This window comes from Gracilinanus agilis, chromosome 6 (genome assembly GCF_016433145.1).
Source record: "Gracilinanus agilis isolate LMUSP501 chromosome 6, AgileGrace, whole genome shotgun sequence".
In the NCBI taxonomy this organism is placed as follows: Eukaryota; Metazoa; Chordata; class Mammalia; order Didelphimorphia; family Didelphidae; genus Gracilinanus; species Gracilinanus agilis.
In genome coordinates, this window is record NC_058135.1 from 121,365,520 (window position 1) to 121,378,977 (window position 13,458).

The window sequence follows — 13,458 nt, forward strand, 5'->3', positions numbered from 1 at the left end:
AAGAGCGCTAAAGATTAGGCAATGGGATTTAAGTGACTTGCCCAGGGTTGCATAGTTAGGAAGTGTCTGAAGCCAAATTTGAACTCAGGACTTCCCATGTACAGACCTGGCTCTCTATGCACTGAGCCATCTACCTTGATCCCCTTTCATTACATCTTTGATCTCTTTGATATATGTGACTAGTAACAGCAGTATTTCTGGGTTCAAGGGCATAGATAGTTTGGTGACATTAGGGGTATATTTACAAATTATTTGCCAAAAGAGTGGATCATCAAAAGCTAATTCAGCTCATAAGTTGATAATGTCTCATCGATCTTATTATGAATTATTTTGAAAATTCATTTCTTTCTACAATTTGAATCTTGGAATTTCTTCCCTGAAATAATGGACCAAGTGAAGCTCTGAGTAGCTGTAATGGGAGACCTCTCTTATCTTTCAAACTGTGTCTCAAGAGGTTTGAATAGGAGCTGACATATCTTTAAAGATAATCTGTGAGAGGGCAGCTGGGTAGCTCAGTGGATTGAGAGTCAGACCTAGAGACGGGAGGTCCTAGGTTCAAATCTGGCCTCAGACACTTGCCAGCTGTGTGACCCTGGGCAAGTCACTTGACCCCCATTGCCCGCCTTTACCACTCTTCCACCTAGGAGCCAATACACAGAAGTTAAGGGTTAAAAAAATAATAAAAATAAAGATAATCTATGGTATCAAAATGTTTAAATCATAAATGCCACAATAATAAAAAAATGAATGCATAACGTCTCATTTCTACTAAAGGGGTCAAGGAAAACCATTCATACTAACAGGATCATCCATGTTTGGTTTCTAGAACCATCTTGTTTTTAATTAATCTTAATTGGGGATTTAATGAATTCTTATAATGTAAAAAGCAAAACACTTATTCTAAACTCAAGCACAGATGCCTTATCTCTTATTATAGATTTTCCATCTTGGACTTTGGGAGAAAATGCTTAGTTTCCTGAAATAGTCGCGGTATGTTTAAGAGCAAATGAGGCCTTAGAGAGCTCATGATAGTAAATGCTAGTTTGCCTTGAACTAATGAATCTCTAGTGCCAGATAAGAGGAAGCTGGTACATTGTGGCATTTCTCTAATACGATAATGTTTAATGCTGCCTTCGTATGCAGAAAAGTTGCATATCCTGCATGTTTCAGAGTGCCTCAAGTACACTGACTTTGTAGATATGTGTGAGTGCATATGTGTGTGACTTGTGGGGAAAAAAAAGTTCAAAAATATAATAGAGGCAAAAAGCAGGTTCTTAATTTTTATATTGATGTTCAGGCCCATAGATGGAAAAGTCATCCCAGCTCGACCTCCACCCCCAAAGGGGGCCCCTGGGAGGCCACCTCCCCCCAAACTCTCTGGATCCAAGGTGTCTCAGAAACAAGGTTTTTGTCGCTCTTCATCTGATGTGAATCTCCAGAATAAACAAAGTGCCTTAACAACGGGACCCATAAGGGCCAAAAGCCAAATTGCACGGAAACAAGAACCAGTGTTGCCTCCCCGACCCAAACCGGGCCACCCCCTCTACAAAAAATACATGGTAAGTTATTCTTATCTCTTAAAGTGTTTTCTTAGAAACATATACAAGGTACAGTATTCCTTAGGAAAACAGTCTGGGCAATTGTAGAATTTGCTTTGTGTTCCTGGGTGCCTTAGATGAAGTATGACATGGTTTAAATCAACATTTAGCTCTTATTAGAAATCAAGAGGAGGAAAGCTAAGGAGAGGGTGCCCACAAATTCCCATTACTCATGATCAAAAGAATCATTGAAGAAACTGATCCAGTAGATCATGGAAGTAACCCTGTCTCCATCACATGTATGACCATGATCAAGTCACATAGATTCTCTAGATCTCAGTTTCATCGTCTGTAAAGTGATATGGTTGAAGTAGAAGGTAGGAGGTCTCTTAAAGTCCCTTCAGCCTCTAAATCTATGATTCTGTGACTGTGATGTAGGCACTGGGGTAACTGGGGTTATCACTTGTGATCCAGAGTGAATTCTGAAATAAAATGGACAACTTTGTAAAAGAAATTAAATTGATTCACTTGAAAGCATCTTTTCATTAAGAAGAGGAATGATCTTGCCTTACCATTTTTCTTCCTCTCCCACCCCCAAAGTCTAGTATTAATGGTCTATTTAAATTCAGAGTCTTCATTAATACATTTTAGAAGTTTCTCTTGATAATCAAGTACTTACTTTATGCCAAGACTTGTGTTTAAGCACTGGGGATAGGAAGAAAAGCAAAGACAACCCTTGCCATTAAAAAAGGGAAGACAAACATGGAAACAACTGGATACATAAAAAATATCAATCATTAAATTAGCCTAGTATTTGTTTATTAAGTACTCACTGTGTTCCAACTAGGTGCTAGAAATCCATGTATTAAGAAGGAAATAATGCCTGTTCACAAGACACTTACTTTCTAGTGAGAGAGCCAAAAAGTAAACAGATAAAAATATACAGCATCAATAAAGAGCAAATAAATACAAATAAATTCAGAGTAGTTCAATACAAAATATCTTGGTAGGAAGGGCACTAGTAGTTGGGGATTCAGGAAAGATACCATAACAGAAGATGGTGTTTGAGCTGCATCCTAAAAGAAGAGGGGGGGATTCCATCAGATAGAGGTAGGGAGAGAATACATTCATGCCTAAGGGGACTAGAAATATAGGTGGAGGCCAAGTTGCGAAGGGCTTTAAAAGCTCAACATAGGAGAATCTTACACCAGCAGCTTGGAAGCCTGAAAAAGGCCTCCAGCATCAGGTGGCATTTTGCTGAGTTTTGAAGAAAGTCAATGAAACCATGAGAGGAAGGTGAGGAGGAAGTATATCCAAGCAAGGATGGCAGCTAGTGCAAAGGAACAGCTATGTGAGATAATATCTGTGTGAGAAACAAGGGTCTAGTATAGTGGGATCCTAAAGTAAGTAAAGAGATTGAAATATTAGAAGATAAGGAAGGGAGGAATGGGTGAGGTTGTAGAGAAGGTGTGTTTCTTTTCTTTTTCAAAAATTTAATTAACCAATTAATTAATTTAGAGGTTTTTTTCATGGTTACATGATTCATATTCTTTCCCTCCCCCCTCCCAAAGCCAATGAGCAATTCCATTGGATTTTACATATATCATTGATTCAAGACCCATTTCCGTATTTGGAATAGAGATCATTTAAAGTCAAAATCCCCAATCATATACATGATCACCCTGTTGCAAATGTTAATAATATTAATAATATAGATGTGTTTCTTTTAGCCCAACAATTCTTTAACTTCTGGTCTCTGTACCCCTTTTACACTCTTGAAAAGAGCTTTTGTTTATGTGGGTTATAACTATTGCTATTTACCATTTTACAAATTAAAATTGATATGTTATAAAAGTATTAATTCATCTTAAAACAATAAACTCATTACACATAAACATTTTATGAAAAAATAACTATTTCCCCAAAAACTTTTTAATGAGAAGAGTAACATTATTCACATATTTTCACAAAATTCTTTTAATGTCTAGCTCAGGAGAAGATAGATGAATTTTCATCTGCCTCTGAATTTAATCTGTTAAAATATATGAAATTATTGGTTGAATCATATGAAGAAAATCTGACTTCACATAGACTTGTGGTTGGAAAAGGGAGGAATATTTCAGTCAATAACATCTTACTCTTATTTTGGAAATAGTTTTGGCCCCGGGGATCTTCTGAAAGGATCTTTGGGGATCTCAGGGGTCCAAAGACTACACTTTAAGAACAAAATTGTTTTAGGCTTCACCTCTTCCCTGCCCAGATGGGTTTGCACTGGACCAGCCGACTGAGACAACTTCATGAATGGTGTCGTTGTGTTCACTTCCATAATGGCCATGTGACCATTGATCAAAGTATTTACAGACAACTGGGTTTTCAATTATAAAGCTTTAACATTAGACTTGGTGATTATTGTCACTTCCATGCTATTTGTGGAAGTTTTTCCTCTTAGAAAAGTGAGCAGAAATTTCAATGAGAGTGCTGGTGATAATGATGATTACTATATGTCACTACATGTCACTATAAAGTTTAAAACATTTTCTCACAACACTGTTAAGGTCACTATTTCTCAATATTTTAAGGATCCACAATTTCCCTGAAGTTGGCACTCCCTTCCTGCCTTGCTAGATAAATCTTTTTTTAATCTCATTTTTATTGTCAAATAAATGCAAAATACACTTCCTCATTGGTCATTTTTGTAAGAGCAAAGTCATCCATAATCAAAACCTCAAAAGAAAACCATAAATACACTGATGTGAAAGAGAGTATGCTTTGATCTGCATCCATCCTACTCAAACAGTTCTTTCTGTGGAGGTGGTGAGCATTCCCCATCATAAGTCTTTCAAGATTGTCCCAGATCATTGCATTGCTGAGAGTAGCCAATTTTGCACAGATAATCATCATTCAATATTGCTGTTATTGTGTACAATGTTCTCCCAGTTCTATTTATTTTGCTCTGCATCAGTTTCTGCAGATCTTTCCACTTGCTAGATAATCTTCATGGGTTGTCATTGATGTTCAGTCATTTCTAGTATTATCTGATTCTTTATGACCCCATTTGGGGTTTTCTTGACAAAGATGATGGAATGGTTTGCTATTTCCTTCTGCAACTCCTTTTATAGATGAAGAAAGTGAGGCAAACAGGGTTAAGTGACTTGCCCATGGTGACATAGCTAATAAATGTCTGAGGCCAGATTTGAATTCATCAAGATGAGTCTTCCTGACCCTAGGACTAGGACTTTATCCACTGTGCCCTTAGCTGACCCTGGGCTAGAAAATTCAATCAATAGTAGTTCTCAGGGGGCAGCTGGGTAGCTCAGTGGATTGAGAGCCAGGCCTGGAGACAGGAGGTCCTAGGTTCAAAAAAATTCAAAAACTTCCCAGCTGTGTGACCCTGTGCAAGTCACTTGACCCCCATTGCCTATTAAAAAAAAATAGTAGTTCTCAACAAATTTAGGCTGGTCTAAGACCATACACACACAAATCATTCTGAGTTTTTTAGGGCCTGGCCTGGCCTGGCGAGGGTTTGCTCCAGGGTCATTTCTACATTGCAAATAGCACTCAGGTGTTTTTGTATCTTTTTATTATTATTACTATTTTTTTTATTTTAAACCCTTAACTTCTGTGAATTGACTTACAGGTGGAAGAGTGGCAAGGATAGGCAATGGGGGTCAAGTGACTTGCCCAGGGTCACACAGCTGGGAAGTGTCTGAGACTGGATTTGAACCTAGGACCTCCCATCTCTAGGCCTGGCTCTCAATCCACTGAGCTACCCAGCTGCCCCTGTATCTTTTTAATAGATGATGAAACTTAGGTTCATTGAGTTAAGTGATTTGTCATAGGTTCAAAAATTTATCCTTGAGAAGAGATCTATTTTCAGACTAGATTACTTTCCTTGTACTTGGTATTTGTTAAAAACTGGTAGTAGATTTAATTGTTGTTCTTTTCAATGTGTGATTTTTCATGTAGGTAGTTTTTTTTAGTGAAAATAATACTTCTTACTTGTCATAAGGTTCCTACTTTTTCTAAGCTTTGTCACCTGATCCAAGCTGGAAGAGCCCTTGTCTTATCCGGGGAACTGTCATCATCAGGCATGGGCTGCAACAAAAGTGACCGTATTTTCAGAACCAAAAATTGAGTCATGATTTGACAAAGGAAGTTATTTTTGCAAAGCCTTGACAAAGGGACACTTTATTTTCTTAAAATCAGGATTCCCCCAGAAAAACATGGACTGTTCTGGTTGCCATACCTACAACCCATTTACCAAAATAGAGAAAGGAGGATTAATTTTAAAAGTTAACTGTATTTTGGACAAATAAAAGAAATGTATAAATACAAAATGGTGCTATCTTTACAGTAGTATGTTTCATTTCTCTATTCATTAGCAGTTATTGCCACTTGTATGGACAAAGGACTAGCTAGGTGTACAAGTCACTTAGTCTCTCAGGGCACCAACTATCACTCATAAACTAAACATTCCAGCCTTGCTAGTCTCTATCAATGGAGGCAGTTCTCTCTGACAGTGAAATCAGGTCCACATTTTTTCTAATCGTTGTCACCCTGACACTATTACCAGCCACTAAAACTAAAATTATGGGGATATTTTATCTAGGAACCTAAATAGAAATCTAGGCTAAGTTAGAGAATCTGAGATCCTGATAATGGAAAAATGATCCAGTTTTTCCATTATATGGAAAATAACTATATGTTTGTATATCACATCATCTGACCTTGAATTATGACAATACCACACCCATGTCTTCTGTACCCATTGTGCTAGTTTCCTGAGTTTCTTTCTGTGTTTCCTCTAGTTTAAAATTAGCTTGTTACTTTCTGAGAATCTCTTCCTGAGATTCCAACAAGTAGCAGCTGAGGTTCTCTCACTTACTACTGTTGCCACATAATTTAAACTTATTATTGGGGACTAGACCATGGCCAGATCATGGAGTTGACTTAGGGAGCATTTTAGATCAGGCTAGAACAGGTAGAGAGCATAGATAGTCATAGAGGACAGATATGAACATGGATCATAAGAGATGTTTGGCATACGGAAGAGTCAGAATCATGGGGGCAAGGCTTAAGGCCAAGAGATGGAGAGGGTTCATTGTATCAGAAAGGGCTTCAAGGAGAAGCAGTCCAGAACCTTGGATAGCTCTGGGGGTAGGGAAGAGTCATTTTATATTGAATTCTTTTATTCTCAGAATTCCTAGCATACTCAATTAGTTCCACTTTGTACGGGAAACTCTTCAGTTCAAGTCAGTTCATTTCACTAACCATTTATTAAGCATCTACTCTGTTCCAAAACATTTTGCTAGGATGGGAAATGCAAAGACAAAAAATTAAAAGGTTGCCTCTCTTTAAGAAGTTTGTATTTGACTGGTTATTAGTCTTCTCCCCATTTATATATACTCAGTCCTTCCAGGACTGGAGAATTGTCCTCATGCCCCTTAGAGCTTTCCATGTTAGTTATAGCCATATTAAAAACATATGTTAAGTACCTCCTATACGTTTAGTTCTGTTAAGCCCTGAAGAAGGTACAAAGATGAAAAAGACACAGTCCTTGCCTGTGGTGAGAAGCCCAAGAGACAAGAGAACCACATCATCTGGCCTTTTCTAGGTTTCCCCAGGCATAACAATATCCCTGATCACTCTATCAGGCTACTTAGGAGGACATTTGTCCTACTGCTCATTTGGTGACTCATTCTATGGGAAGTCCTGTCTTTCCTGAACCAAGAGAAGAGGCTCAACTCTAGGAAGAGGATCTGATACTTGTAAGGTGGCCAATTACCCCCACGTGAATCATATCCAAGAAGCCAAGTATTAGCTGTTATGAAAAAGCCAAAGAGAGAATTCATCTAGAATGAGCCATATTTTGAGCATTCACAATAAATCCCAAAAGATTCTGCAGTTTATGTGGTGCATATTTGATCATGAGTAATCCTTTTATTGGCTTCTTTTTAAGCTGCCTGTGCCTCACGGAGTTGCCAATGAAGATACTGTTTCTCGAAACCCTGGAGAGCTCTCTTGTAAGGTACAGTAATGTTCTTACATTTTACCAGTTAATGTAAAAAATCCTACTAGCTCCCATCTCCACACTTACAAATTATTAAATGCTTTAGGCTCCGAAGATGAAAATTTGGGTGGGGGGGAGAAAGTAATAATGTTTTATCCACTAATAATTGCATCTGCGAGTATTATGCCTTACAGCGTGGAGAGGTGCTGGTGCTGCTGGATCAGACTGAAGACAGTTACTTGCAATGCCAAAAGGGAGAGGAAATAGGCAGAGTGCACCTGTCACAGATGAAGATTATCACCCCTCTTGACGAACATGTTAAAAGCAGATCAAAAGTAAGAAATTAATTTCATACAACGGTCTACGTTACATGTTGCAGTTACATTTGAAGGAACTATTAATTGCATCTTAGCTTCCATTTTTATTAGCACATTTATGTAATAGAAGAATAAATTATAGCAGCATTTTCTTCCATTTTGAGAGTAAATCACTTACAGGAGGCTTGCAATAGCCAACCCAATCACTCTGGATGCATAGACTGATTGCGATTCATACTAGACACGTTTCATATTGCACTGACTTTCAGCAGCCCCCAAATCGAGTCATTAATTTGCTATTATAAAAATTACTTTTTCAAACTAATGCAAACTTGCTTGGCAAAGTGACAGCAATTTGATGACCATCAAAATAGCTAATGATGAAAAAAGCCAAATTCACTTTCTTCTCTTCAGAGATTAAAACTTTGAATGGCCATAAACTTCAGTGATTTTAGCTCCTGAAATAATGTAACTGAGTCCCACCCCTGAAACAGCCAATCCTAGTTGGTGCCTAACAAATCCGGGCACCCCAGAGAGGAGCATTGTGGTGATGAAGACCATTTGTAAGCAGCACAAATGTCCTTGAGATGTCTGCTAAATGTCTAGTTAAGAAGCTGTTTCATAAGCTTGCTAATTAAATAAATATCTGTTCCAACTGAGAGGGAGGATCTAAACAAATCGAGACTAACCATTTCAATTACAGGGGATATGGTTAGTGACAAAGCCGTCTCATCTGAAAGCAGTGATGCTTAATTTTGTTTTTCTCTGGAAACGGTGCTAAGATATTGCACCATGTGTTATTTCACAAAGGTTTAAATGCCGAGTCCCCTTGGACTAAGTACTGCAGTCAAAGGAAACTGAAAGGTAGCTCTTTAGCTCTGTTTCTCTGGGTCTGCTAGAATAGAAGCTGCTTGAGGACAGAAACTGGATCACTTTGTCACTGCATCCCTAGTACCTTGCTTATTGTAGGCATTTTCCCAAAAAAAAAAAAAATGCTTTTTAGTTGAATTAAATATACATAGTAGATAAAGGGCTGGCCTTGGCATCAAGAAATCTTGGATTCAAGTCCTGCCTCTGATTTAGAGTATGACCAAGGCTAAGTTATTTAACTTCTCAGTATCCCCAAGCAGCTCTCTAATACTAAAAGCAGCCTGTTATAGTGAAATGAGGGTCAGCTCTAGAGTCTGAGTACTTAAATTTAAATGTTACTACTGAATGACCTTAGGCAGACCTTCTCTGGGCCTTAGTTTCCTCTAATTTATAATGAATGGGTTGGATTAGAGCCTCTGAGGTTCCTTATTGCCCTTGATTTTACGGTCCTAAGATCATGATTTACAAGGAAGTTGCTGATCCACAAAGCATACCATTTTTTACTTCATTTCCTTCTAGAGTTTTTCCTTATAAGTGCAATGTCTCCTTTGACTACATAGGGAATAAGGAAATAATGTATTGCATAACAGCATTGGTATAATCTCTCTCATTTGCCATTTTATGGAGAGAGGATGGGAGAGAATTTGGATTACAAAATGTCAGAAAACAATTGTTGAAAATGATTTCTACATGTAATTTAAAAAATGAAAGGAATAGACCTATTAGAAAAAAGTTGCTGATCTGAACTAGCAGAGGGAATTTTCATACATGGAACTCTAAACATGAAAGAAATAACACATCTGAACCCTCACTCAGTGGGAGGAGGGGAGGAATCACATACTTTTTTAAAAAGTCAAAGCAGCCCCAATAAACCAAGTGTACATTACAGGTAAATTTGCCTTTCATTCTAGTATTATGATCTCATCTCTGTTCCTACAATTCTAGAGCTGGGCACATAGTAGGTACCTAATCAATGCTTACTGAACTGATTTCTTCAGAAGCCTGAATTTTGAAAACAAAATATAGTTCTGAAATGAATTACTTTGGCAGAAAGATGAAAAGTTCCTGAATTCACTGAAATAGAGGAAATTTATCTTGGGTCCTGTCATTTCTGTGTCTTGACATGCCATCATTTGGTCATAACATCTGTTGTTCTGCTCTCAGAGCACAAATGAGTGTAACAGTAGAAATGATACTGCCAAAAGCTGTATTTTATGAGAAAAAAAATGAACTAGACATATCAAAAGAGAAATGGAGGGCTTTTTGGGTTTTCTTTTTTCTCTTTAACAATCCTCCAAATTTTATCTAACTTCAATTTTGCCTGACTTGTCTTACACTGTAGACACAATTGCTTCTCAAGCTGTGCTGTTGGCCAGAGATTACTTTACTATAAAAGTGGTGGAGATGGTGCAATAACTATACTCATTGAGTATCCTCGGGCAATTCTGTCTTCTGCATAAAGGGATTTTCTAGCTGAGGGAAGCTTCAGGGAATTTACCCAAGACTTCTTCTGCCTCATCAGATTTAGATTTAGAGCCACTAGGGATCTTAGAAATCATGGTTAGTTCAACCCCCTCATTTTACAGATGAGGAAAATGAGACCCAGGAACAGAACTTGACTTGCCAAGGGTCATATGAGTAGTCAGTGGCAAAGTGAAGATTGGTTCCCAAGTCCTCTGATTCCAAATTTAGGGTGTCTTTCCACTGAACCTTACTTTCTTTCTACTGATAGGCTTCTTCCTTCCTTCCTTAAATGTCACTTCTTAATGATGGCAATATATAATAGTTTCACTTCCCAATTTTTAATCTATTGTTTTCTTGTAACCCAACAATAGTTAAGGATTGATCAATGTCCTTATTTTACGCATAATTCCAAGTCAATAAACTCTAAGTGTGGGTGTCAGTAATCTTCATGGGCTACTTTTCTGGGTTCTTAACTGTGTTCCAGATAGTTGTGATTCAGTAAGTCTAATCCCCAGATAAGTGAGGCATCCCAGTACCAGAATGGTAGTTTGCAGATACACTTGCTTTAGAAATATTTTTACAGTGTTTTAGTTATTTTTAGAGTATTACAAGTCTGTGTCCTTAAGACTTGTGATCACTTGAGCTGTTTTGGTCCCTTGGGGAAATATCATTCTTCATCTAAATCCCTCTGACCTGCTGTTCCTCTCCCACATAGCTAGCCAGCATTTGCAGGGGTAGCCTTATGTGGAAGCAGCTTAGAAGAACTAACTATATGGTTTGATTTTTAAGGGCATTAATAGAGTTTCTTGCCCTGAAGTTTTCATATTGGACATTGCTATTGTAATTTTCATACTCCTATTCCTCATTTTATTTTTTTTAAATAATTTTTATTTTTTAGGAAAGTTATCATGGTTACCTGATTCATGTTCTTACTTTCCCCTTCATCTCCCCCTCCAATAGCCGATGCACATTTCCACTGGTTTTAACATGTGTCATCGATCAAGACTTATTTCCAAATTATTGATAGTTGTATTGGTGTGGTAGTTTTAAGTCTACATCCCCAATCATGTCCGCCTGAACCCATGTGTTCAAGCAGTTGCTTTTCTTCTGTGTTTCCTCTTCTGTAGTTCTTCCTCTGAATGTGGGTAGCATTCTTTTCCATAAGTCCCTCAGAATTGTTATGGATCATTGCATTGCTTCTAGTACAGAAGTCCATTACATTCTATTTTACCACAGTATATTGGTCTCTGTGTACAATGTTCTTCTGGCTCTGCTCCTTTCACTCTGCATCAATTCCTGGAGGTCTTTCCAGTTCACATGGAATTCCTCCAGTTTATTATTCCTTTGAGCACAATAGTATTCCATCACCAGCATATACCACAATTTGTTCAGCCATTCCCCAATAGAAGGGCATACCCTCCTTTTCCAGTTTTTTTGCCACCACAGGGCATGCGGCTATAAATATTATCGTACAAGTCTGTTTATCTATGATCTCTTTGGGGTACAAACCCAACAGTAGTATGGCTGGATCAAAGGGCAGGCATTCTTTTATAGCCCTTTGAGCATAGTTCCAAATTGCCATCCAGAATGGTTGGATCAGTTCACAACTCCACCAACAATGCATTAATGTCCCAATTTTGCCACATCCCCTCCAACATTCATTATTCTCCCCTACTATCATTTTAGCCAATCTGCTAGGTGTGAGGTGATACCTCAGAGTTGTTTTGATTTGCATTTCTCTAATTATTAGATATTTAGAACACTTTCTCATGTGCTTATTGATAGTTTTGATTTCTTTATCTTAAAATTGCCTATTCATGTCCCTTGCCCATTTATCAATTGGGGAATGGCTTGATTTTTTATGCAATTGATTTAACTCCTTATATATTTGAGTAATTAGACCCCTGTCAGAGTTCTATTCCTCATTTTAGACACTGAAAATACCCACCAAAATGCAACTACTGCCATCTAGAATGATAACTTTTTTTTAGTTGTATATGATGCTTTTTATTTTATTTATTTATTTTTTGCTTTTTTTCCTGGGTTATACATATATTATCACTCAACCCATTTCCATATCATTCATTTCTGTAAAGAAGTAATATTTTAAAACCAAAATCCCAAATCATATACTCATATAAACAAATGATAAATCATATAGTTTCCTGTGGATTTCTACTCCCACATTTCTTTTTCTAGTTGTGGCTAACATTCTTTCTCAAAATCCCTCAGAAGTCAATCACATTTGATCGCCCCACAATGTTTCAGTTACTGTGTATAATGTTCTCCCGGTTCTGCTCATTTCACTCCACATCAGTTCATGGAGGTCTTCCCATTTCTTATAGAAATCTATTGATTCATCATTTCTTAGTATTCCATTACCCTCATATACCACAGTTTGTTTAGCCATTCCTCAATCCCCTTCATTTTCCAATTTTTTGCCACCACAAAAAGCACAGCTATAAATATTTTTGTACAAACAGATCCTTTCCATAGCATAGTAACTTTTTAAAGTCACTGTTGGTCATTTACTCTTTAGCTTGAATCATTACTATTCCTAACCCTAAGTAAGACACAAGACATGTAGGTTGTATATGGGTGAGAAGGTAGAGGAGAGGCAAAAAGTTGGGAATACTACTTAAAGTGGCAGATCTAAATGAACCTGCTCCACCTTGAGAGATCATGTGCAGGAAAGAGATTTCAACATGGTGGGTGAAAGGGAGATAGGCTACCCTGAAAATATAAAGGAGGGCATAGAAAGGACACTGGGAGAAGCCCAGAAATTGATGAGAAGTAATATGGTATATTAGAAAATGCCCTGGCTTTGGAGCTGGAGAACCCCAGTTTGAATCCTGGCTCAATTAATTACTGGCTTTGTGACCTTGGACCATAGCTTTCCCTCTCAGGGCTTCAATTTTCTCATCTAATAAAATGGAGGTAAAATTGGAACTAGCTTATTTCTAACATTTCTTCCAACTCTAAATCCTTTGATTCGTTGTTTCTTAATTCATGGTTTTGCTGTTGTTTTCACTCTTGACAGATCACTTTGATCAATTCTTGGTGATGATGCTGATGCTAATAGACAATCATCAGTAATCTAAAGCAAAGTATACTTTGTTTCCAAGTCCAACTTTTTTTTCCTGTTGATAAGCAGTGAGAGTTTTGGTTTCCCACAATACACTCGCTCGAAATCAACCGATTTGTTCCTGAAATACATTTAGCATATCCTATTTCCTTTTCCCATGTAAGCCTTGGCATT

The 13,458-nt window shown here is 37.6% G+C and overlaps 1 protein-coding gene across 1 annotated transcript in view; it reads left to right on the forward strand.

Moving 5' to 3' along the window:
• Positions 1-13,458, forward strand: part of SH3D19 (SH3 domain containing 19) — a 95,779-nt gene that overhangs the window by 55,138 nt on the left and 27,183 nt on the right. Inside the window, exons 9-11 of the mRNA XM_044681275.1 lie at positions 1,298-1,559; positions 7,498-7,566; positions 7,743-7,883. Of these exons, the coding sequence (XP_044537210.1) occupies positions 1,298-1,559; positions 7,498-7,566; positions 7,743-7,883 (472 nt within the window). The remainder of the gene's footprint in view (positions 1-1,297; positions 1,560-7,497; positions 7,567-7,742; positions 7,884-13,458) is intronic.